Source organism: Canis aureus, chromosome 27 (genome assembly GCF_053574225.1).
Source record: "Canis aureus isolate CA01 chromosome 27, VMU_Caureus_v.1.0, whole genome shotgun sequence".
Lineage (NCBI taxonomy): Eukaryota > Metazoa > Chordata > Mammalia > Carnivora > Canidae > Canis > Canis aureus.
Window position 1 is genome coordinate 10,116,630 of NC_135637.1, and position 23,633 is coordinate 10,140,262.

General features: G+C 48.4%; 1 protein-coding gene across 5 annotated transcripts in view; it reads left to right on the forward strand.

Moving 5' to 3' along the window:
• The window catches only part of ABCB9 (ATP binding cassette subfamily B member 9), a 30,051-nt gene extending 13,465 nt beyond the window's left edge, over positions 1–16,586 (forward strand). For 3 of the 5 annotated variants that reach the window (XM_077875391.1, XM_077875390.1, XM_077875393.1), the window contains 7 exons: positions 2,379–2,576; positions 3,868–3,996; positions 6,483–6,671; positions 7,156–7,329; positions 10,425–10,584; positions 12,811–12,947; positions 15,323–16,586. In XM_077875391.1, coding sequence (XP_077731517.1) covers positions 2,379–2,576; positions 3,868–3,996; positions 6,483–6,671; positions 7,156–7,329; positions 10,425–10,584; positions 12,811–12,947; positions 15,323–15,583 — 1,248 coding nt within the window. In that variant the 3' untranslated portion in view covers positions 15,584–16,586. Of the gene's footprint in view, positions 1–2,378; positions 2,577–3,867; positions 3,997–6,482; positions 6,672–7,155; positions 7,330–10,424; positions 10,585–12,810; positions 12,948–13,276; positions 13,406–15,322 lie in introns of those variants that run through there. The other 2 variants (XM_077875395.1, XM_077875394.1) reach the window with 2 other exon arrangements.
• Positions 16,587–23,633: the final 7,047 nt, after the last annotated feature.

The window sequence follows — 23,633 nt, forward strand, 5'->3', positions numbered from 1 at the left end:
ACCTTGTCCCTGCTGGGGTCTGCGTGCAAGGCCTCTGAGGGAGGGAAGAGCCTCAGGAGGGTCTGGGGGCGCCACCCAGAGGTGGGGGAGCAGTAAAGGACTCATCCTGTGGCTGTGTCCATGTTCATTCACCCATGGCTTCAGTCATTCTGGGGATCGTCATTAAGCTCCTCCTATTCCCAAGTACCAGGATCCATCAGGGACACAGAGAAGCTTCTGCCCTCAAGGGGCTTATCCTCTAGTGGAAAAGGCAGACAATAAATAACAGTAATAATAACAACAGTATGTAATATGATGAGATGGTGAGTGCTAACGAGAAAAAAGGAGTGAGAGAGAGAGAGAGATGGGGAGCATGGCAGGTGGCTGCCACTTTAAATCGGTCTTTCTGAGAAGGTGACGTGTGAGGAAAGAGAGACATCTCCGGGAAGCACCTTCCCAGCGGAGGGCAGAGCCAGTGCCAAGGCCCTGAGGTGGAAAGGCGCCAGGTATATCTGAAGAGCTGCAGGGAGGCCAGTGGTGCTAGAGTGTGAGTGAGGGGACAGGGCAGGAAATGAGGGCAGGAAGGAAAGGAGAGTCAGGTTGAGGCCTTTGCAAGAACTCTGGTTTACACTGAGTGCCAAGTGTGCTCTCTTTCTGTGGAGTGTATGTTTATGTGGGGGCGGCTCAGGCCCCATGAGCCAGGCCCTCACCCACGATGCAGCTCTGGGAAGGCTGCAGGCCTCACTGGCTGTTCCCTGGCACTGCCTCTGTCAGGAGGGTTGGCCAGATGAGCTAGACCCCTGCTCACCCTCCTCCTGCTCCCCACCTTGGTGGGTGTTCCTGAGCTGTCAGGGCCCGAGGCTGTGTTTAGACAGGTGCGGGAGGCTTCTTCCCCAGGGACCAGACCTGAGGGGACAGGGGTCCTCCTGAGCAGAGTGACCAGCTCAGTTAGAACCTTTGGTGCCCGTGGCCTGAGGCCAGCCCCAAAATGCATCCATTCCCCACAACCACTGTGGCTCCTTCTGGCAGAGCCTAGCGCCCAGGAGGGTCCTCTCGCCCATGATTCTGGGTCATGGGCCTCTGTTTCTTCCCTGAGTAGAAAGAGCAAATATATGGGTTAGAGCCATTTCCTTCAATCTACTCCCCACTCTGCCCTTCCTGCTTTCTGGCCAGCCTCTGGGACAGGGCAGGAAACCCTGGAGCTTCCCCCTATCAGCCCCTTACCCCTCAGGTCCCACCTTCAAGGTCAATTGGGCGAGGCCTCTAGGAAGCTCTCTTTAGCTCTCTTGCTGGTACCTGACTGTGTTGAATACAGCCACCAAGTCATCACCACAAGCCACACACACATTGCCCATGGCCAGACATGACTCAGGATATGGCATGGCTCCACCCAAGATGCCAGAACACACCACATGCTTCCGATGGCCTCAGCAAGACTCAAAGGGTCATGGGACAGGCCCAGGCATGATCCTGGCCTGGCCTCTCTGGTAGCTTTCCTCAATGGTTTGAGAATCTGAGCATGTTAACTCTCACAAGGCCTGAACAGCTCTGACCAGGGGCTGCTTCTAGAACTCTGGTGGATAGCAGCCTGGTGCTCCAACACTTGGGACTATTTCTTGGCCATCTATACCTGGTCATACACACATAGTGTGCAGCCAGATTTCACAGCCCCCCACCACCATCTAGAATTTGGCTAGGAGTTCTGGAATTTATGTGCCAATCCTCAGACCCTACCATAATTTATAGTATATTGATAATGTAAATGGCACACCCTAAATAGTTGGTGTTTCTTGTATAGTGTACAACCTAAACAACCACCCAGGGCATTCCTGTCTTATTCTAGCATAGAATCAAGTGTTAAGGTTCCTTTTCTGAGAGGATTACCAAAAACTGTCTGGTTATGAATAACCTTTAAGTACTAGAAAAGACTTAGTGATCAGCACCCCCATCCCTCAGGAGCTGGAACCTTAGGAGCTCACCCCAAGAACCCAGCTAGAGTCTATTTTCTGAATCTGTCAGATAGGGCTAGAAGGCGATGGGGAAGAATGGGGAGCTTGGTCTCATCCTTTTGTCCTTGGAACTCTGTGCAGAGAGCTGGTACTAATTGAAGGTAGAAAAACCTGGAGAGGCCGAAGGGCTGTTAGATGGTGAGACTGGGGGGATCCCAGGGTGGCTCAGTGGTTTAACGCCTCCCTTTGGCCCAGGGTGTGATCCTGGAGTCTCAGGATCGAGTCCCACATCAGACTCCCTGCATGGAGCCTACTTCTCCCTCCGCCTGTGTCTCTGCCTCTCTCTCTCTGTGTGTGTGTGTGTGTGTCTCTCACGAATAAATAAATAAATAAAACATGATGAGACTGCCTGTTTTGGGGTCTCCTTCTTGTCCCCACTTCTGTCCACAGAGGCTCTCCAAAGAGGTCCAAAATGCCCTGGCAAGGGCCAGCAGCACAGCCGAGGAGACCATCAGTGCCATGAAGACAGTGCGGAGCTTTGCCAATGAGGAAGAGGAGGCAGAGGTGTACTCTCGGAAGCTGCAGCAGGTGTACAAGCTGAACAGGAAGGAGGCTGCAGCCTACACGTACTACGTCTGGGGCAGCGGGGTATGTGCCCCTGGCCTGGGCAAGTCTGACTGTCGGGGGGCGGGACACATAGATGGGGGATCCCTTGAACAGGGCGTGAGCCTGGGTCCCCGTATGTTGGTGTCAGGCTGGCTGCACTTGACTTCACTCTGCCTGTCCACAGGTAAATCTTTCTGGAAAAGAATGCACCCTCTCAGTGAATGTCCTCATGGGGCACCTCCTCTTCCCTCTCACCTGGGTGTGGGGTGGCAGGGGAAACATCTCAAATGGGGAAACATCCTTGGCCCAGAAGGGAGTCACCTCGAAGCCAGCAGGACCCAACCTAGGCTGCACTGTCTGGCAGGTCCGACGTCACAACCACACATACCCCATTAGAGTGTCTGGGTCACTCACTCCCTGGGGATGAGTCATAGCACCTCCCTGGAGAACGGGGAGCACTTGGAGCCTGTTGCAGTCTGTTGGCCACATCTGGGAAGTAGGCATTTTGGGGGGTAGCTGGGGTAAGTATGAGAAGGGTTTGGAGTTCCGGGGGAAAAAGGAGTGATCATCAACCAGGGGACAGGGCAGGCCACCCCTCAAAAGTACTCAGCCAGGAGAAGGGTCCTGAAATCCAGCTCTGCTAGCCAAGCCTCTCAGCAATCTGACCCCTGCATGGGTGCCTTTTGTCCCTTGCACAAAGGTACTGTCGTCTAACTATCCATCAATCTCGGTCTCACCCAACCAGGGGCTCAGAGTGGGGAGAGGCAAATATGGAGCCCAAATGGGTTGCCATGGGTACTCAGATTCCACTCCTCTCCCACCTCCCAGGTGCTAGAGGCAGTGGGAGGCAGGGCTCCCCTGGACATAGCCCATCCTTCACGGGACCTAGTGGGGATAGGAAACAGACCCCATCATCCTGCTTTGCCTGGCTTGCAGTGTGACCTCAGCCAGTGGACAAACTCCCTGAGCCATGCTCTTTCCAGTGAGGAGGAAAACTAATAGCTCCTGCCTGGCCTGGCTGAGGCACTTGGGTGTGTGTGTGTGTGTGTGTGCCAGGGCCTTACAAAGAAAGCCTTGTTCTCTGCCAGGTCCCTGGCTGCCTCCAGCTGGGGGCCTCTGTGGGGACCAAGTCCAGGGCCGGGAAGCGGGCAGGCATGAATGACAGCATCTGGGAGGACATCCCTGCCTGGCTGTAGTCTGTCTGTGGCTGGGAGAGCACAGTCCACCCGCTCTCACCTGCCCCTGCAGCCTAGGGGGCAGGGCATGGGGGCAGGGCCAGGTCTGAGCCAAGGCCTCCCCCGTGACCCAGGTCCCCCCTTCCCTCTGCCCCCAGCTCACGCTGCTGGTAGTCCAGGTCAGTATCCTCTACTACGGGGGCCACCTCGTCATCTCGGGGCAGATGACCAGCGGCAACCTCATCTCCTTCATTATCTACGAATTTGTCCTGGGAGACTGTATGGAGGTGAGGGGCTGGCTGGGGGAGGGGGTGCTGGGGAACTGGAGGGTTGGGAAAGCGGGTCTAAGAGGTAGGAGATGCACCAGGGTCTGATGGATGGGGTATTTCTAAGTAGGTGAGGAGAGAACATCATACCAACAATAACAGTAATATTATTGAGTAGCTGCTATAGCTCTGTTTACTGAGCAAACTGGCAGGGACAAGGACGTTTTCAGGAAATGCTTCTAAGAAGACCGTGAGGGGTCTCAGTACTGTCCTGCCTCCCATTTCTCAGAAAAAGCAACTGAGGCTCAGAGAGTTTAAGGGACTGGCCCATCACGTTTGGGGGGGAACCGGGCTCAAAGCCGATGGGTCTGACTTTAACACACTTTAAAGAAGAAACAGGGCTTGTTTTAGATTGCCTCAATTTGGATTTCCCCAGGAGCAGACCCTGAGACAGGGAGCTGGGGTGTCCACATGCCCAAGCCTCCCCTAGTTGCTGTTTGAGGATGCTTGGAGTGGGGGCGTTAAGTCCCTGGCACCGAATTTGGGCCTCTGTCCTCCAGTGATAAAGCTGAGGACGTGCATGAGAAGAGGGTGTTAGCATCGGCTGTGGATGGCACTTCGCATTGGCTAGAGTCACACCTGCCTGTCATCTGATGTAGCAGTTCTGCCTCTAGGAACCCTGGGCTGCTGACATGCCCACACTGGTGGGCAGAGGTGTGTGGACACCCAGCGAAGCATTGTTTCTGCTATTGAAAAGTCAAAGCATCCTCCGCTGCCCACCGGTCAGGGATTGGGCCTATATGGCACATCCATGTTCCAGAAGCAGTACGTTTGTGCTATAGAAACGAGGCAACAGCTATAGATAGGAGGTAGATCTGTATATACTGGTGTGCAGGGGACCCTGAGACGTGCCGTGAAGCAGTAGAAAGAGTCTGAGGCCAGGGTCATGGTTTTTATTTTTATTTAAAAAAAAATTTTTTTTTAAGATTCTATTTATTCACGAAAGACACAGAGAGAGGCAGAGACCATAGGCAGAGGGAGAAGCAGGCTCCATGCAGGGAGCCCGATGTGGGACTCAATCCCAGACCCCAGGATCACGCCCTGAGCCAAAGGCAGACACTCAACTGCTGAATCACCCAGGAGTCCCAATCTCACAATTATTTATCAAATATGTGCATGTGTTTGTAAACGCACAGAGGAAGGACTGGGAAACTATAGTATGTGGATACCTAGGGCCTCCTCGTGGAGGAGGCAGGAGGGGCACCGTCTCCGTGGCGCTCATATCTTAACACCAGTGATAATATCTTGATATTAGTGATGCAGGTCCTAGCTGTGCTGGATTCCCCAGTCAGGCCCCTTGATCACAGTACTGATCAAGGGCCTGAACTCAGGAGCTGGCCATACCTGGGTTTAAGTCCTGGCTTTGCCACTTCCCAGCTGTGTGACCTGGGGGGAGTGACTTGAATTCTCTATGCCTCAGTTTCCTCATCAGCAAAAGACAAGATAATGCTAGGACCTACACATACACAAAGGGCTCATTAAATGAGCTGCTGGTATCACTCATGTTTTATGTCGTGTACGTTCTTACCCAAGGAGTATGGATTGCATGAATTAAGAGCAGGGTTTTTTTTTTTTTTTTTTTTTTTTAAGAGCAGTTTTTAAAACCAAAATTTAGGGGATCCCTGGGTGGCTCAATGGTTTCGCGCCTGCCTTTGGCCCAGGGCGCAATCCTGGAGTCCCAGGATCGAGTCCCGCGTCGGGCTCCCGGCATGGAGCCTGCTTCTCCCTCTCCTCTGCCTGTGTCTCTGCCTCTCTCTCTCTCTCTCTCTCTCTCTATGTCTATCATAAATAAATAAAAATAAATTTAAAAATAAATAAATAAAACCGAAATTTAAAAATTGCTAAATTGCTGTGGCAGCCAAGAGAGTAATTCTGTTCGGATGTCCTGTTCTGCCATATTCTGGCTGGTTCATGTAACTTCCCTACCCTTCCGTTTCCTCTTCTGGGAGGTGATAACATCCACCCTGCAGGATGGGGTGAGGTTTAGCTGTAATGGCCACAAGGCACTGGCTCCTAATGTGTTCTAACAGCTCAGTATTATTTATTTCTGCTCTCATTTTTTTTAATTTAAAGATTTTACTTATTTATTTGAGAAGGAGAGAAAGCACCAGCAGGGGGTGGGCAGAGGCAGAGGCAGAAGCAGACTCCCTACTGAACAGAGATTCCTGACGTGGGGCTCGATCCCAGGACCCTGAGACCATGACCTGTGCCAAAGGCAGACGCTTAACCAACTGAGCCACCCAGGCACCTCTTGCTGCTTTTGTTTTGTCAGTGTTGTCATTATCTGCTGCACTGGTGGGGTACCCTGGCAGTGTCCTCTGGCCACCCCCCAGAGCAGCTGTTGTGTCCCTGCTCTCTCTGGCCTGCCTTCATCTCTCTGGCCCCATGGGGGGGTGTCCCAACATTGGGGTATCAGTGAGACAGGAACGCGTTTCCTCCCCCCGCAGTCCGTGGGCTCCGTCTATAGCGGCCTGATGCAGGGAGTGGGGGCCGCCGAAAAGGTGTTCGAGTTCATTGACCGGCAGCCAACCATGGTGCATGACGGGAACTTGGCCCCTGAGCGCCTGGAGGGCCGGGTGGACTTTGAGAACGTGACCTTCACCTACCGCACTCGGCCCCACACCCAAGTCCTGCAGGTGAGAGAGGGGTGCCTGAGGCCTGCCCTATCCTCCCTTCCCTCATCCCATCTTGGGTGCAGCTCCTACACACCAGGCCTTGCAGTGTAGCCAGGATTACGTAAGGTGGAGTCCTTGTCCTCGTGGAGTTTGGGCTGTAGTCAGGGAAGGCAGACCATTAAAGAGTATTCCAGATAAAGTGCTAGGAAGGCAGTAAATCAGGGTGGTGTGATAGAGGTAGTTTACAGGGATGGTGTTAACAGTCAGGGAGGGCTTCTCAGAGGAGCGGACATTTGAGCTGGGTCCTGAGCAAGGGGAAGAGGCACCCAGGCAGTGGAAATGAGCATCAAGCTGCTGCCAAATCCTAGAAAGGAGAGCATTTTGAGGGCTGGCAGTGCCCAACCATGGCAAAGAGCACGGGGGAGCTGGGAATGGTGCCCACCTGTGTCCGAGGCCAGAGCATCTGAGCCAGTGGCCCCACACGGTATCCGCGTGTTCCTTGCAGAATGTCTCCTTCAGCCTGTCCCCAGGAAAGGTGACCGCGCTCGTGGGGCCCTCAGGCAGTGGGAAGAGTTCCTGCGTCAACATCCTGGAGAACTTCTACCCCCTGGAGGGGGGCTGCGTGCTGCTGGATGGGAAGCCCATCAGTGCCTATGACCACAAGTACCTGCACCGAGTGGTACGGAAATGGACCTGTGTTATCCCGTGCACTTTCTTTGTCTGACCTTCACCCCTGTGAGCTGTAACACAAGTACCGAGAAGTGATATAGGTAGATGTATGGCTCAGAGGGTTTCACCAGTGCACCAGCTCCCAGGTCAAGACACAGAACATTCCAGCACTCCTCCACCCCATGTGTCCCTTCTCTTCCCTCCAGGAGCCACATCTCCCTGACTTTTATGATCTTCTCCTTTTCTTTGGTTTTACCATCGCCTTATGTCTCCCCAAACAGCAGAGCTGTGTTTTGCCTACTTTTGAACTTCACCTGGCTGGAATCGTAGAGCATGCATGCATTCATCTGTGTCTTGCTTCTTCCACTCAGCCTTATTTGTGAGACATCCAGCTTGAGGCTCTGGTTGTAGTTCATTCATTTTCGTTGCTGGATGATAATCTCCTGTGTAAACATGTCACAATCTATGTGTGCATTCTGCTCCTCATGGATGCTTGGATTGTTTCCTGTTTTTACTGTTACCAATAATACTGACATAGACAATTTTGTCCATGTTTTCTGGTGTACACAGGTATGTATGTTCTCCCAGAGTGGATACATAGTATCCACTTTACATTTAGTAGCTATTGTCACTAGAGTGGTCACACAACTTTACATTCCCACTAGCAGTGGATGTGAGTTCCAGTTGCTCCACATTTAAGTCATTTCTAATACTTAAAGGAGGCTATTCATGACCATATGGTTTTTGGTAATTATTTTAGAAAGGGATCCTCAACACCTGATCCTGTGCTAGCTCTAAAAACAGGGATGCCCTGGATGGTTGTTCAGGTTGTACACAATACAAGAAAAACCAACTATCAGGAAGGCACCATTTTCATCATCAACATACATTAAATTATAGGAGAGCCTAAGGGTTGGCACAGAGATTCCAGAACTCCTAGCCATTTTCTAGATGGTGGCAGAGGCCACACATTGTGATATCTGCCCACCCATCTGCACATAACCAGGTGTAGATGGCTGAGCAGTGGTCCCAGGTGTATGATGACAAGGCTTCTGCCCACCAGAGTTCTGGAAGTGGCCCTTAGGCAGAGCCATTCAGGCTTTGCAATAGCTAATATGCTCAGACTTGTAATATTCTCAGACAGTTAATATTGACAGTGCTGTTTTTGCCAGCTGCTGAGTATACATGTAGAAGTAGTTCACAGCAGTCTTTTGCATTTTCCTAACGACTAAATATATCAAATACTTTTCCATGTGGTTTACTACTTGGATTTCCTCTTTTGTGAATGCCTTCTTTTTAGTTCAAATTAAAAATTGTAATCTTCATAAGCCCCAAACAGTAAAATGCAACAATCTAACCACATTCCCATACATTCAGAGAATTTTGGAATTAAGATGTGAGAGTCCCCCTCCACTTCACCTTTTAAATTCCACTCCGTGTAGGTAACTATTGTTAGCAGTTTATTTTTTTTAATTTATTTTTTATTGGTGTTCAATTTACTGACATACAGAATAACCCTCAGTGCCCGTCACCCATTCACTCCCACCCCCCGCCCTCCTCCCCTTCTACCACCCCTAGTTCGTTTCCCAGAGTTAGCAGTCTTTACGTTCTGTCTCCCTTACAGATATTTCCCACACATTTCTTCTCCCTTCCCTTATATTCCCTTTCACTATTATTTATATTCCCCAAATGAATGAGAACATATAATGTTTGTCCTTCTCCGATTGACTTACTTCACTCAGCATAGTACCCTCCAGTTCCATCCACGTTGAAGCAAATGGTGGGTATTTGTCGTTTCTAATGGCTGAGTAATATTCCATTGTATACATAAACCACATCTTCTTTATCCACTCATCTTTCGATGGACACCGAGGCTCCTTCCACAGCTTGGCTATTGTGGCCATTGCTGCTATAAACATCGGGGTGCAGGTGTCCCGGCGTTTCATTGCATCTGTATCTTTGGGGTAAATCCCCAACAGTGCAATTGCTGGGTCGTAGGGTTGTTAGCAGTTTAGTAAATATCCTTTCCAACCTGTTTTCTCTCTTGATATAAATGCATTAATATGTAAAGACACATATATACTTTTTTTTTTTTTTTTGCTTTTTTTTGTTTTTTGAGAGAAAGAGCAAGAGGCAGAGGGTGAGGGAGGGGAGAGAGATCCTAAGCAGGCTCCACAGCCAGCACAGAGCCCAACATGAGGCTTGATCTCACCACCCTGAGATCATGACCTGAACCAAAATCAAGAGTTGGAGGCTTACCCAGCTGAGCCACCCAAGCCCCCCTACATATATTTGTTTGTTTTTTAGCAAAAGCAGAGTCATGCTGTGTGTATGTATTTGATTTTATGGGTACACTGTGATTATTAGCTAATCCCCAATTTATAAAATTGATTTTTTTTCTATGTGTAATGTTGCAGTGTTACCCTCTATACTCTCATTTTTGTAGGCTATGTTTCAGATACTGAAATCATGGGACAAGCTTCTTTCAATTATTCTCTCTGAAGGGAGGGGGCATCTGGGAGGACTTCATGGCCTGGGGGCCTGCTGTGGCTTCTTGTCTTCTGGCATGGACAGACTTACTCACATTCTACATTCTCTTTCTCTCTTTCTCTCTTTTGGTTTTAAAGATTTTATTTATTTGAGAGAGAGAGTACAAGCAGGGGAGAGAGGGAGAAGCAGGCTCTTCACTGAGCAGGGAGCCCAATGTGGGGCTCAGTCCCAAGACCCTGGGATCATGACCTGAGCTGAGGCAGATGGTACACTGACTAAGCCAGACAGGCGCCCCTCTTCCCTCCCAACTCCCCCAGGACATGGGCAGACAGCGAGCTCTGTTGGAGGTCAAGGAACTTGGCTTAGCCCAGAGCAGCCAACTTATTCTAGGGTCCCAGATTTTTGGTCAGAGGAAGCTGAAGCTTGTGCAGAAAGTAGACTCTATTGTTTTGGAAGAAGAGAGGCAGCTGATGCTTAGCAGCTGGGTGCAGGCCCTGATCAGATTTCCAACCCAAGACCCCTGGCATCAAAAAGGCCTGGGGCTGGCGAGGTTCCTGGTGACAGCTGGATGGATGTGTTCCTGGCCTTTCATGCCCCATCCTTTCTCCTGCACAGATCTCCCTGGTGAGCCAGGAGCCAGTGCTATTTGCCCGCTCCATCACAGACAACATCTCCTACGGTCTGCCCACCGTGCCCTTTGAGATGGTGGTGGAAGCTGCACAGAAGGCAAATGCCCATGGCTTCATCATGGAGCTTCAGGATGGCTACAATACAGGTATGCAGCCCAGGAGCATCACCTTCACTGTGCCTAAAGGTCAACCCTCAGGGATGCAATCCTGTGAGTTAAGCATTGCTTTCTGTCAGCTGCTCTTTATTATTTCAGGTGAAATTCACTTAACCATCTTAAAGTGAACATTTCAAAAAAAATAAATAAATAAATAAAGTGAACATTTCAGTGAGATTTGGTACATTTACAGTACCATGTAACCAATCACCTCTATTTAGTTTTAAAACATTTTTTTTTTTTTTTTGAGAGAGAGAGAGAGCATGAGAGCGTGGGCAGGGAAGGGGTAGAGGGTGAGGGAGAAAGAGAATCTTAAGCAGGTTCCACCCAGCAAGCCTAGCACAGAGCCCAACATGGGACTAGGTCTCAAGACCCTGAGATCCTGACTGGAGCCAAAATCGAGAGTCAGTTGCTTAATCTACTTAGCCACCCAGGCACCCCAGGATATTATTTTTATTTTTTTTAATTATATATATATAGCCTAATTTTACATTAGTAAATCAATATTTTAATATATTAATTATTAATTATATATTAATTATATATTTAATATATTAAATTTAGCAATATGTTAATTTATGTATTTTGTTCTATTTAATATACTTAAAATTTTAATTCTTGTAAAGGAGCTATTCACATGACTCAAAACTAAAAATATATGTGAAATGCTATACAGTGAAAAGTTTTATCCCATCCCTTTCTCTACCCCTGTTTCCTCCTGGCTCACCAAATTTTTTTTTTAAAGATTTTATTTGTTTATTCATAGACACACACAGAGACAGAGACACAGGGAGAGGGAGAAGCAGGCTCCATGCAGGGAGCCCGATGTGGGACTTGATCCCAGGTCTCCAGGATCAACCCCAGGCTGCAGGCGGCGCCAAACCGCTGTGCCACCAGGGCTGCCCCCCACCAAAATTTCTTATGTTATCTTCTTACATGCCCTTTGGGAGTTTCTTTATGCAAATAGGAATGTATATTTTTATTTCCTCCTGACCTTTTACAGAAAAAAAACAGCTCCTTATATTCTGTACCCGACTTTCTTTCTTTCTTTCTTTCTTTCTTTCTTTCTTTCTTTCTTTCTTTCTTTCTTTCTTTCTTTCTTTCTCTTTCTTTCTTTCTTTCTTTCTTTCTTTCTTTTTCTTTCTTTTTTCTTTTCTTTTCTTTTCTTTTCTTTCTTTTCTTTCTTCTTTCAACTTAACACAGTGTCTTAATCATTGGTCCATATTGTCACTTAGAGACCTGCTCTGTTTTTAAACAGTTGCATAGTGGGGAACCTGGTACTAAATGATTTGTAGATGACCTGCTTTTGGGTCAGGGTTTTGTATGTAACAGAGCAGCTCCCTTGCTGTGATCTATTGAAAATTAGCCCTTGACATAAGGTTTTGTAAAAAAAAAAAAAAAAAATGTTTTCATTGAAAAAAAAAGAAAAAGAAATAAGTAGTTGCATAGTATTTCAGGGCTTATGCTAATTTACTTAAATAATTCAGTTTCCTGGGCAGCCCGGGTGGTCCTCGGCGGTTTGGCTCAGCCTTGGGCCCAGGGCCTGATCCTGGAGTCCAAGGATCAAGTCCCACGTTGGGCTCCCTGAATGGAGCCTGCTTTTCCCTCTGCCTGTGTCTCTGCCTCTCTCTCTCTCTCTCTTCTCTCTCTCTCTCTGTGTCTCTCGTGAATAAACAAATAAAATCTTTAAAAAAAAATTCAGTTTCCTGCTGATGGACATTTGAGTAGATTTTTTTGTTTTTATTTGCAATAGTAGTGCTGTGAGTGGTGGACAACATGTGCCTTTTGGTACTGTGCATGGAAAGTCAGCCTGTAGGAAAGAGTCATAGAGGTGGGTTTGCTGGTGCAAGGGTTGTACACTTGTACTTGTGATCCATACATTTACACAGTTACCCCAAAGGTGCTTGCCCCAGGAAGATGGGGCACACCTGAACAGTGCAATATCAGACATTGAGATTTTTGCCAAACTAATAAGTAAAAAGTGGTATCTTAGTACCAATTGAATGTAGTCATAATTTGCATGAACAGGGAGGGAAAGCATCCTTTGGGGAGTTTTGGGACTGTTGGTGGTCCCAGCCGGTGGCACAGGCTCCTTTTCCTGGAGATCACAGCTCCCGTGGCAGCAGGGAAAGGAAGAGGAAGAGGTCTTCTCTCTCTTCCCTAGAGCTGCCCCAGCCTTACCCCCTGCTCACTCACCTATGTCTCTTTGTCATGCAGAGACTGGGGAGAAGGGTGCCCAGCTATCAGGCGGCCAGAAACAGCGTGTGGCCATGGCTCGGGCTCTGGTGCGGAACCCACCTGTCCTCATCTTGGACGAAGCCACCAGCGCCCTGGATGCAGAGAGCGAGTACCTGGTGAGTTGCGGGGTGGTGGGGTGACACCAAAGAATGGAACAGGAGCCAGGAAAGGCTTAGAGATGCCATAAGAGCTCTCTCAGGGTGTCAGCCTTCCAGACTGGGGTGTTGAGGGCCAAAGGCGAGGAGCCAGGGTAGGGGACCCCAGGGCCAGACCTGCCTACTGGCTCATATAGAGCTGACACTACATGATAGCAGTTTGTATTTGAGGCCCTGCCCTCAGCTCATCATGAAAGACAGTGTCTCCCACTCTCTGAGCCCCCTTTTCATTGCTAAAGAGTGTCCAACGGTGTATTTGTCACTGAGTAGCTACCTTGGCCCCTCCATAGGTCAAGCCATTGATTACGCAGGTGTTCACTGAGCTCCTCCTGGCCACCAGTCGCTGTCCCAGGCACCGAGGTTGCAGTGGTAGGTGACCAGACACATAGGCCACCAGCCCCTATAGCACTTCCATGCCAGGGGGGAGAAACATAATAAACAAGGAGACAAGAATGAGTTCAACCTGTGGCCTATGGTACGTAAAACACAAAACTGTCATCTGAGAGAGAGAATAAGACAGGTCACTCCTCTCATAATCAGATATGGAAGCTGGAAAAACAGATTTTATTCAGTAGCTACTGACAGTAGGAGAAAGAGCTGAGCTCCATTCTAATTGGTACAGAGGTGACAGTGATGACAGGCATTTTAAAAGAGAAGGAAGACAGAAGGAGCAGGGCTCACTGGAAAGCCCGTGAAAGGTTGGTTAGTGTGGTTATGATAAGGCAGTGGTGTCTGCTGGCTGGCAACTGTTGGCCAGAATTCTGTCCTCTGTAGAGATTGGGAGACTGAGGCCTGTCCTTCCTGATGATTATTTTTAAAAGGAATGGCCTTCAGGTGCTTGAGAAAGGGACAGAATAAGGATTTATAATTATAAGCCCTTTTTATTAAATGCTCTAAGAAAGGGAGATCAGGGGCCTACCATCAGGTGTTGGCTAGAACAGTCAATTCTCCTGGCAGCAGTGAGCATTTAGGGGAGCTGGGTCATCCCAGAGACCAGGTCCTGGTGGACTGTGGCCATCTCATGGGTAGAAGCAGAGTCTTCAGGTGCCATTTAAGCTGAGAGCCAGGAAGAGAGGAGCCAGATGAGCATCCAAAGGCAGCAGGTTCAAAGGCCCAGAACAAGTTCACAGGCAAGCCCAAAGGTCAGCATGTCAGGCTGGTGGGAGTCTGACAAAGTAAGGTGAGGACAGAGTCATAGGGAGACAGGGCCTCCTCAGGCCTTAGTTATAGAGTTTGGATTATTTTTTTTAGAGTTTTGTTTTGTTTGTTTGTTTGTTTGTTTGTTTTGAAGAAAAGTTTCAGGTTTAAAGAAAATTGAGCAAAAAGTGCAGATAGTTCACATGTCTCTCCTTTTTACCCTGCAGGCAGTTTCTCCTATTATTAACATCTTGCTGTGGTGCATTTGTTACAACTGATGAGCCAGTTTTAATGCGTTGTTACTAACTAAAGCCCATAGTTTATTAATTTATTTTTAAGGCCATAGTTTACATTAGGGTCACTCTTCATGTTGTTCCCTCTTGTCTATGACAAGTGCAGAATGTCATGTGGCATCTGGATTTTATTCTTTTTTTTTTTTAAAGATTTTGTTTATTCATTTGAGAGAAAGAGAGTGAGAGAGAGAGAGAACATGAGCAGCGGTTGGAACAGAGGGAGAAGCAGACTCCCTGCTGAGCAGGAAGCCCAACATGGGGCTCCATCCCAGGACCCTGAGATCATGACCTGAGCTGAAGGCAGACACTGAAGGCAGTGTTGAAGTGCTCAACCCACTGAGCCACTAAGCGCTCCTGATTGAAATGTTAAATACATGCGGGCAATGGGCTCAGGGCGGTGGGTGGATGGCAGGTTGCAGCGTTCAGGGAGCAGTAACAGTGGTAGCAGTGGAAGGATATAAAGAATGAGATGGAAAAAAATAGAATGAGATGAACTGGGGAGATGGCACCTGCAGAATTTGTGCATGAGTTGGATTTGGACGATGAGCCAAGCATGAGGAATTGAGGGCCATGTCTCACTGGTTTGAGCTTTGGGGCTGATGGTGAGATCATTAGCCAAGGCGAAGGTTAGTAGAAGGAGCAGGAAGACCAGAGGCGACCAGTTTAGGGCTTGCCTGTCACTGGCCAAGCGCCTTCCTTGTGCCCTGCACTGAGCTCTGTCCCCCGTGAACTGAAGCCCGGGAGGCTGGTCATGTGCAAGCCCTGGCCTTTCAAATGAGGAACTGAGTCTCAGAGAGATTAAACTTCACTAGGATGTGGTTGATCTGGGAGCCGAGCCAGGCCCTGGCAGAGTTGTAGGTGGCTGGGGCGGTGCCCGCAAAAGCCGGCCCCCTCCTGTCTCCCCAGATCCAACAGGCCATCCACGGCAACCTGCAGAAGCACACGGTGCTCATCATCGCGCACCGCCTGAGCACGGTGGAGCGCGCACACCTCATCGTGGTGCTGGACAAGGGCCGCGTGGTGCAGCAGGGCACCCACCAGCAGCTGCTGGCACAGGGTGGCCTCTATGCCAAGCTGGTGCAGCGGCAGATGCTGGGGCTCGAGCCCGCCTCGGACTGCTCGGCTGGCCTCAAGGAGCCATTGGGCAGCGGCGGTCACAAGGCCTGACCACGGGCCCTGCCTCTCACAGTGGGGCAGATGCCCTGGTGCCTGCCTGGCACATGTACCCATGGGGGCCACCCTGCTGCCCTCTGAGCCCAGGCCCATGGCACTGGAGGGCAACCTGCCGTGTCCCACATGTCACTGCTTCCTGCATCTTGCCCCCGTTCCTGCCCTGTCACCCTGTCCGCTGGGCCACCGCCAGCCCACACCCCCCCTTCCCCACTGCCATGAGCCACCTCCTCCATTCGGGGCAGCGGAGACAATGCTGGTCTCCATCTGGTCTCCCAAGACTTCTAAGAGAAGGTAGAGCTACCTTTTTAAACCAAGATCTTACCAGGTTTTTTACTGCTTGGTTTCATGGGTGCCAGTCAACTCCTAGACTTCAAAAACATTTTTTTAATTGGGAGTAATGATGGGCAAGGTCACTGAGATGTTCCAGGAACTTCTGAGCCAGGAGTGAAAGATCCTAATAGCCTGGGGGATGTCAGAGGAGAACGAGGCCTCTGTCCCTCGAGAGAAGGGGCTTCCCTGTCCCTTCTGGGGACTTTCTCTCTCACTCTTCCCACCTCCGTGAGTCAGGCCAAGGGTCGGCAGCAAGGGTGGAAAGCACCAGTCTGCCCATGGTCCCTGCCGCCCTGCCAAATCTAAGCCAGTCTCACTGTGAACCACAACTAACCTTAACTGGGGGGGAGTGAGGGGCTGGCCAGGCCTGACAAAGCCTCAGGGTGTCCCCAGCCCTGCACCCAGCTTGAGCCCCTCAATCCTGCCTCATCCCCTGCTCCCATTATACCCCCTCCAGCGGCAGCCACCTCTCCCACATCCACCCCTGCTGCTCTGCTCTTCGGAGGCTCGGAGGCCCTTCGGATGTTGGATGTTTGAGAGACACGTTCTCTTCCCTGTCTGGTGGACAGGACAGTGGCAAAGCTCAGGCTCTGGCTTTGCAGGGGTGGTGGTGGGGAGCATTGCAAGATGTTGGAAGAATCCGGTCAATAAAGTGTACTACCTCTGATCCCTGACCTCTAACCTCTTCCTGGGCCCTCTGCCCCATCACCTAGTTAGGTTTTTCCATCAGACCTAGCCTGAAAGATTTGGGTTGTATAGCGCCTTCCCCCTGCTGCCACCCAGGGTCTGGGAGCCCCCTATCTGTGCTCTTCATGTCCCCAGGATCTCCAGCAGAGATGAATTATTCATGTCTGTCCATCTGTCTCCATGGGGCTTGTTCAGGGTAAGAGACCTGTTTCCTTAAAATCCATGGGACCTCTGTGCCTCCCAGGAAAGCCAAGATCCGGCAAATGCCACCTGTTCTTTTCCATCAGAGACTGAGTACCCCATGGAGCCAACAAGTCTTACCTAACAGCTCAATCAGAAAAGAGGTTGTAAGACTGGACACAGGAAGAGTCCTGTGGTGGTTATTCTTACTTGCTGGATTGTGAGGAAATCTGGGGTCCTAGGAGAGGGCCGGGGACAGTGGCTATTTACCAAGTGCTGGAGAAGTATCTCCAATATTGTAACTACTGGTATAGTCACACTACATATATCAGCTCAACATACCCATCTTCCTGCCAGATAACTGGCCCAAACAGTGACTAAGTCTCCTGCTTCATCTCAGGGGCTTGAGAAAACTGAATCACAGGGAGGTTAAGCTACTTACTCAAGACCACTAGCTAGTAGGTGGTAGAGCCCAGCTTCACACCCGAGAAGCAGGTGTGTGTGTCTGATCCCAACCACGGAACACCTGTAAGAGTGGAGCTCTAAGGCACAGGTCGAGGAGAGGGTATTGACTTCACAGCAAAGACCTTAGGTCAAATGTTGGAACAAGTTCTCAAACAGAAGTGCCTCCAGGAACCAGGTAGGTATCAGAGGTATGTGAAATCAGCCAGGTGTAAGAAAAATCAGACAACAGCATTCTTTGTTTCTTTTCTGCTTTTCCACTTTTGCAAAGGGGCGGAGACACCTTTCTGTTTCATTAAAAGGAAGGTACAGGGACGCCTGGGTGGCTCAATCAATTAGTTGAGCATCTGCCTTCAGCTCAGGTCATAATCTCAGGGTCCTGGGATTGAGCCCTGCATTGGGCTCCCTGCTCAGCACACACTCTCTCTCAAATACATACATACATACATACATACATACATACATACATACCTAAAATCTTTAAAAATTAAAAAATGAGAGAATACAGTGCAAGGCTGAGAATAACTGGCAGCCAAGGCCTCGTACCTGTTTAGTGGGAATGGCTGGGACTTGTCTACAGCCCCTTGAGGCCATGCAGGAAGGTGACCTTGACTTAGCAGATGTGCAGAGATTTTTGGAGAAGCTGGAAATTCTAGTTTTAATGTGAGATTGACTGCTTTTTATAGACTGGCTCAAATTAGTTTTACAAAACCCAGGGCCAAAAAACCGAGGCAGACTTCAGCTGGGGTCACCAGTTTGCAATCTCTATGCTGGACATCCTAGTCCTCCAGAGTCCTTGGAGCTTCCTCCTCTAGGAGTGTCCCCCTGCCAGAGGCCCCCAGCCCAGCCCCACCCCAGCCCATGCTCCTCTCTCACCCCCTTCCCACTGCCCCTCTCTTTGCCTTGCCACCACTATCCCCCACACTCCCCAGGCCGGGCTCCAGATTCTATGTACTTTCCCATGCCAGTGTCAGTTCCAGCTCCCCGGTTGGCAAACCTGAACCCAAAAGCAGGCCCTAGGCAGACAAAAGAACCTTCCAGAAGCCAAGCAAGCTGCTTTTTAGAAGGCAGATATGATTTTTTAAATAAATGATTTACTTTGGGCTAATTTTAGTATTTTTTAAAAATATTTTATTTTTTTATATGAGAGCACAAGTGGGTGGATGGGTAAGGGGAGGTGAGGAAAGGGGCAGAGGGAGAAGCAGATTCCCCACCAAGCAGGGAGCCCAATGTGGAGCTTAGTTCCAGGACCCTGAAATCATGACATGAGCCAAAGGCAGACACTTCACTGACTGAGCCCCCCAGGTGCCCCGGGGTTAATTTTAGTATTACAGAAAACTTGCAATGAGACAGAAGGAGTTCCTATATAGCCCTCAGCCAATTTCCCTTCTGTTCCCATCTCACATGATCATGGCACACTTATCATAACCAAGAAAACAACACTGGCCTGTCACTGTCCATGAAACTCCAAGCTTTTTTTTTTTTTTTCCTATTTCACCAATTTTCTGTTAACGATGGGTTTTTGGTTGTTGTTGTTATTCCAGGATCCAATTTAGGGTGACACATTGCATTTAAAGATTTCTTTAAAATTGTTTTTACTGTAGTAAAATACACACAACATAAAATTTACTATTAATGGCATTTAGTACCTTCACAGTGCGGGACAATCATCAGCATCTTCTAGTTCCAGAACATTTTTATCCTTTCCCCCCAAAAAAGCCCATCCCATTAATAGTCCCCTCCCTCAGCCCCCAGCACCCACCAGTGCATTGTCTGTAGATTTGCCCCTTCTGGACATCTCCTACAGGTGGAATCATATACTATGTGGCCTTTTGTGTCCGGCTTCTCTCACTGAGCATCTTGTTTGCAAGCCTCATCCAGGTTGTAGCAGGTGTCAGTACTCTCCATTTCTCTTTATCGCTGAGTTGTCCTTTATTATGTGGATGGACCACATTTTGTTTATCCCTTCATCTCTCGATGGACACTTGGGTTGTCTCCACTTTTTGGCTGTTACGAAATGTAAATAAATGATTTACTTTGGGCTAATTTTAGTATTAAATTAATACTTAATTTAATAAGGTGCTGCCGTGAGTATTCATGTTTTTGTGTGGATTTATGTTTTCATATCTCTCAGGTAGACAACTAGGACTGAAATGCTGGGTCATAGGGTCACTCTTTGGTTCACATTTTGAGGAACCATCAAACTATCTCCATGCTGCACCATTTTACATTCCTGCCAGCAAAGTAGTAAGATTCCAGTTTCTGCACATCCTCACCAATGCTTGTTATTCTCTGTTTTCATTTACTTATAATTTTGAATTGCAGTTATCCTGGTGGGTCTGAAGTGGAGAGCCATGATTTTTGAAGTAGACTTTTTCTCCTTTGTAATTAATTGAGCAAATATGGTGGAGCTCTTCTGTCCCAGGTATCATGTGAGGCAATCAGGGAAAACCATTGCAGCCAAGCCCTCGGGGAATGCCTGGTCTGCTGGGAACCCAGACAAGGAAATAAGGAAGGATGGGATAGAATGGAGATGGGCGCAGGGGCTGTGGGGACCCAGAGGAGGCTTAGTCCTGGTGTAAGGACCCAAGAAGAGGACAGAGGCAGGGCTGTCTTTGCACTGACATGCAACCTATGTTGAAATTTTTGAACAAGGGGCGCTACATTTTCATTTTGCACCAGGCCCTGCAAATTCTGTAGCTTGTCTTGGGTAGTTATCCCAGCTTGAGGCAGGGGTCTGGGGAAGCCTCTATACCCAGCTGCATCTTTACCATCTGGAGGAGAGGGCTTTCTTTTTTTCTTTTTCTTTTTTTTTTCTTTTTAGCCTGGGCATTTCTCACCTGCCGAACCCCTGCTAGAGGTCACCCCTCCCCTCTTGCTGCCTCCTCTCTCTTCCAAGCTGATCCCTGAAGCTGAATGAGTACAGTAGGCAGCAGATGAATTCTTCCAAACAGCTGGTCTCGGCAGACTGATCCAGAGTATACATGTTGGGAGGAGGCTGTTAATCTGATTTGAGGTCAGTCAAAGCTGACAGCTCCGGAGACAGAAAGCCAGCACCTTAAGATGCTCGTCATCAGCTGGAGAGCTGGAGAGGATGCTGAAGGTAGGCTCTGTGGGGCCAAGCAGCCTCACCTGGGTCGTAGGAAGGATCGTCCCTCTCTCCATTGCCCAATGGCAGTGCCAGGGCTCTCACCCCACTGCAAGCTCCCAAATCTGTTTTTTTTTCTTCTTTTAAGATTTTATTTATTCATGAGAGACACACAGAGAGGCAGAGACACAAGCAGAGGGAGAAGCAGGCTCCCTGCAAAGAGCTCGATGTGGGACTCGATTCTGGATCCCGGGATCACACCAAAGGCAGACGCTCAACCGCTGAGCCACTCAGGTGTCCCCCAAATCTGCTTTTCTCTCCAAATCTGAGACCTTCCCTACCTTAGGAAATTTCCATAACTCATGGGCTCAGAAATCCATTATCCTCCTTTTTTTTTTTTTTTAAGATTTTATTTATTTGACAGAAAGAGAAGTCAAGAGTGGGGCATGGAGGGTGTGGAGGCAGAGGGAGAAGGAAAAGCAGACTCCTCGCTGAGCAGGGAGCCCAATGCAGGGCTCCCTCCCAGGACCCTGAGATCATGCCCTGAGCGCAAGGTGACGCTTCACCAACTGAGCCACCCAGGTGCCCCATGATTATTTTTCTAGATTATTTTTCTCTTGGGTACCAAGCATTGGTGTGGGTGTGAGGATATAGAAATTCTCATTTAGGGTCACAGGAGTGCAGATCAGGACAACCAAAGTTGAGATGAGCAAACTGTACAACCCATAGTTCTGCCCTCTGTGTGCCTCAGAGGAGTGCCTTTAGAAAATGTTTTTTAGGGACACCTGGGTGGCTTAGCGGTTGAGTGCCTGCCTTCAACTCAGGGCGTGATCCAAGAGTCCCAGGATCGAGTCCCACATCGGGCTCCTTGCGGGGAGCCTGCTTCTCCCTCTGCCTGTGTCTCTCCCTTCTGCCTGTGTTTCTCATGAATAAATTTAAGAAAATGTTTTTTAATCACGGTAAAATTCACAGAACATAAAGTTTACCATTCAAACCATTTTTTTAAAGCGTAGAATTCGGTGGCTTTTAGTAAATCCACAATGCTGTGAAACTATCATCACAATCTAGTTTCAGAACATTCTCGTCACTCTGGAAAGGACATGCGTACTCATTAAGCATTCACGCCCCAATTCCCCTCCTCCCCCAGCCCCTGGCAGCCACTAATCTGCTTTCCATCTCTATGGATTTGCCTGTTCTGGGTGCTTCATTTAAATGGAATCATGCACCATCATATTCTGGTGGAATAATATTTGGTTGCATAGCAGGACCTCATCTTGTTTATCCATTCATCTGTTGATGAATATGTGGGTTGTTTCCACCTTTGGGTGTTGTGAATAGAGCTGCCGTGTGTATATACATTTGTGTATGTATTTTTGTGTGGACATACATTTTTAGTTCTCTCAGATGGAATTGCTGGGGGAGGCATGTTTTCTAAACCTAAATTTTTTTTAAAAGATTTTATTTATTAATTCATGAGAGACACACAGAGAGAGAGAAAGGCAGAGACACAGGCAGGGGGAGAAGCAGGCTCCATGCAGGGAGCCGGACGTGGGACTCGATCTCCGGTCTCCAGGATCAGGCCCTGGACTGAAGGTGGCACTAAACTGCTGAGCCACCTGGGCTGATCCCCCACCAGGGGTCCTTTTTTTAAAGTTTTAAATTCCAGTTAGTTAACAGAGTAATTAGTTTCAGGTACAATATAGTGATTGTATATATACAATATAGTGATTCAGCACTTCCATACATCACCCCTTGCTCATCAGGACAAGTGCCCTCCTTTATCCCCATCACCTATTTCCCCCATCCCCATGTGTGTAAAGTTTAAAAATAGGCTGAGGGGGCACCTGGCTGGCTGGCTCAGCTGGTAGAGCATGCCATTCTTAATCTGGGGGTTGTAGGTTTGAGCCCTATGCTGGGTGTAGAGATTACTTAAATAAAATCTTAAAAATAAATACATAAATAAAAGTAAGCTGAGAGGTTATACACTTCATTCGTGTTGGAGTTTGTCTTGAGATTAGATAAGAGGGGCACCAACAGATGCACTTTTGTTAAGAATAAAAGTAAATTCAGGGGTACCTGGAAGTTAAGTGTCTGCCTTCAGCTCAGGTCATGATCTCAGGGTCCTTGGATAGAGCCCTGCATCAAGCTCCTTGCTTGACAGGCAGTCTGCTTCTCCCTCTCTCTGCCACTTCCTCTGCTTGTGCGCGCTCTCTCTCTCTCTCTCTCTCATAAATAAGTAAAATCTTAAAAAAAAAAAAAAAAGTAAATTCAAAGCAAATAGAAGAAAATGTTAACAATGTTTGACTCTAAGTGTTGGGCACATGTGTGTTATATTCTATGTACATTTCTTCCTTTTCATGATTTTATTTTTAAGTAATCTCTATACTCAATGAGGGGCTAGAACCCACAACCCCAAGATCAATAGTCACACATTCCGCCTACTGAGTTAGCCAGGTGCCCTCATGTACATTTCTGAGTATTAAAATTTTCCCCAAGGGGGCTCCAGGGTGGCTCAGTTGGTTGAGGATTTATTTGCCTTCAGCTCAGGTCATGATCTCAGGGTCCTGGAATCGAGTCCTGCGTTGGGCTCCTGCTCAGTGGGGAGTCTGCTTCTCTCTCTCTCTCACTCTCCCTCTGTGTCCTTGCTCTCTCTCTCTCTCAACTAAATGAATAAATCTAAAAAAATAAAAAGGATTTTTCCCAGGGATGGGGGAATGGAACACTCAAAACAAAGTAAATCAACTCTCATGTGCTAAGCATTGATGGGTCCCACCCACACTTTCCGGAATAAGATGGAAGGCAGCTATTCTGATTTCTGTTTACTGAAAACAGAAGTTGTTAAATGCTCAAAAGTGAGCAGCCCGTCCAGACATCTCTCTCTTGGACCTGAGAGGCCACAGTGGGCATCTGCATCCTCTTCCCTCCCTGACAACCTCACTCTAATCCTGCACTTCTCAAGGGTCTGAAATTCTAGAAATACCACAGAGCAGGGACTCTGGGACTCAGCACCGAAACACTCATTACAGCAGAAGTTGGTTATTTCTAGCCCCAGGTAGGAGAGCTGCTATATTTCAAATAATAACACAGAAAAATTCTTTAACTTTTTGGGGGGTGTTGGGTAGGGGAGTCAGAAAGAAGTTAACTGTTTAATGTTTGCATTTTTCATTATGGTAAAATACACATAACATAAAATTGACCATTTTAAATTGTGCCACCCAGAGGCCTTAAGTACATTCACAATTTTCCTTTAACTTTTTGTTTTTATTTTATTTCAATTTTTAAAATTTACTTAAGGAA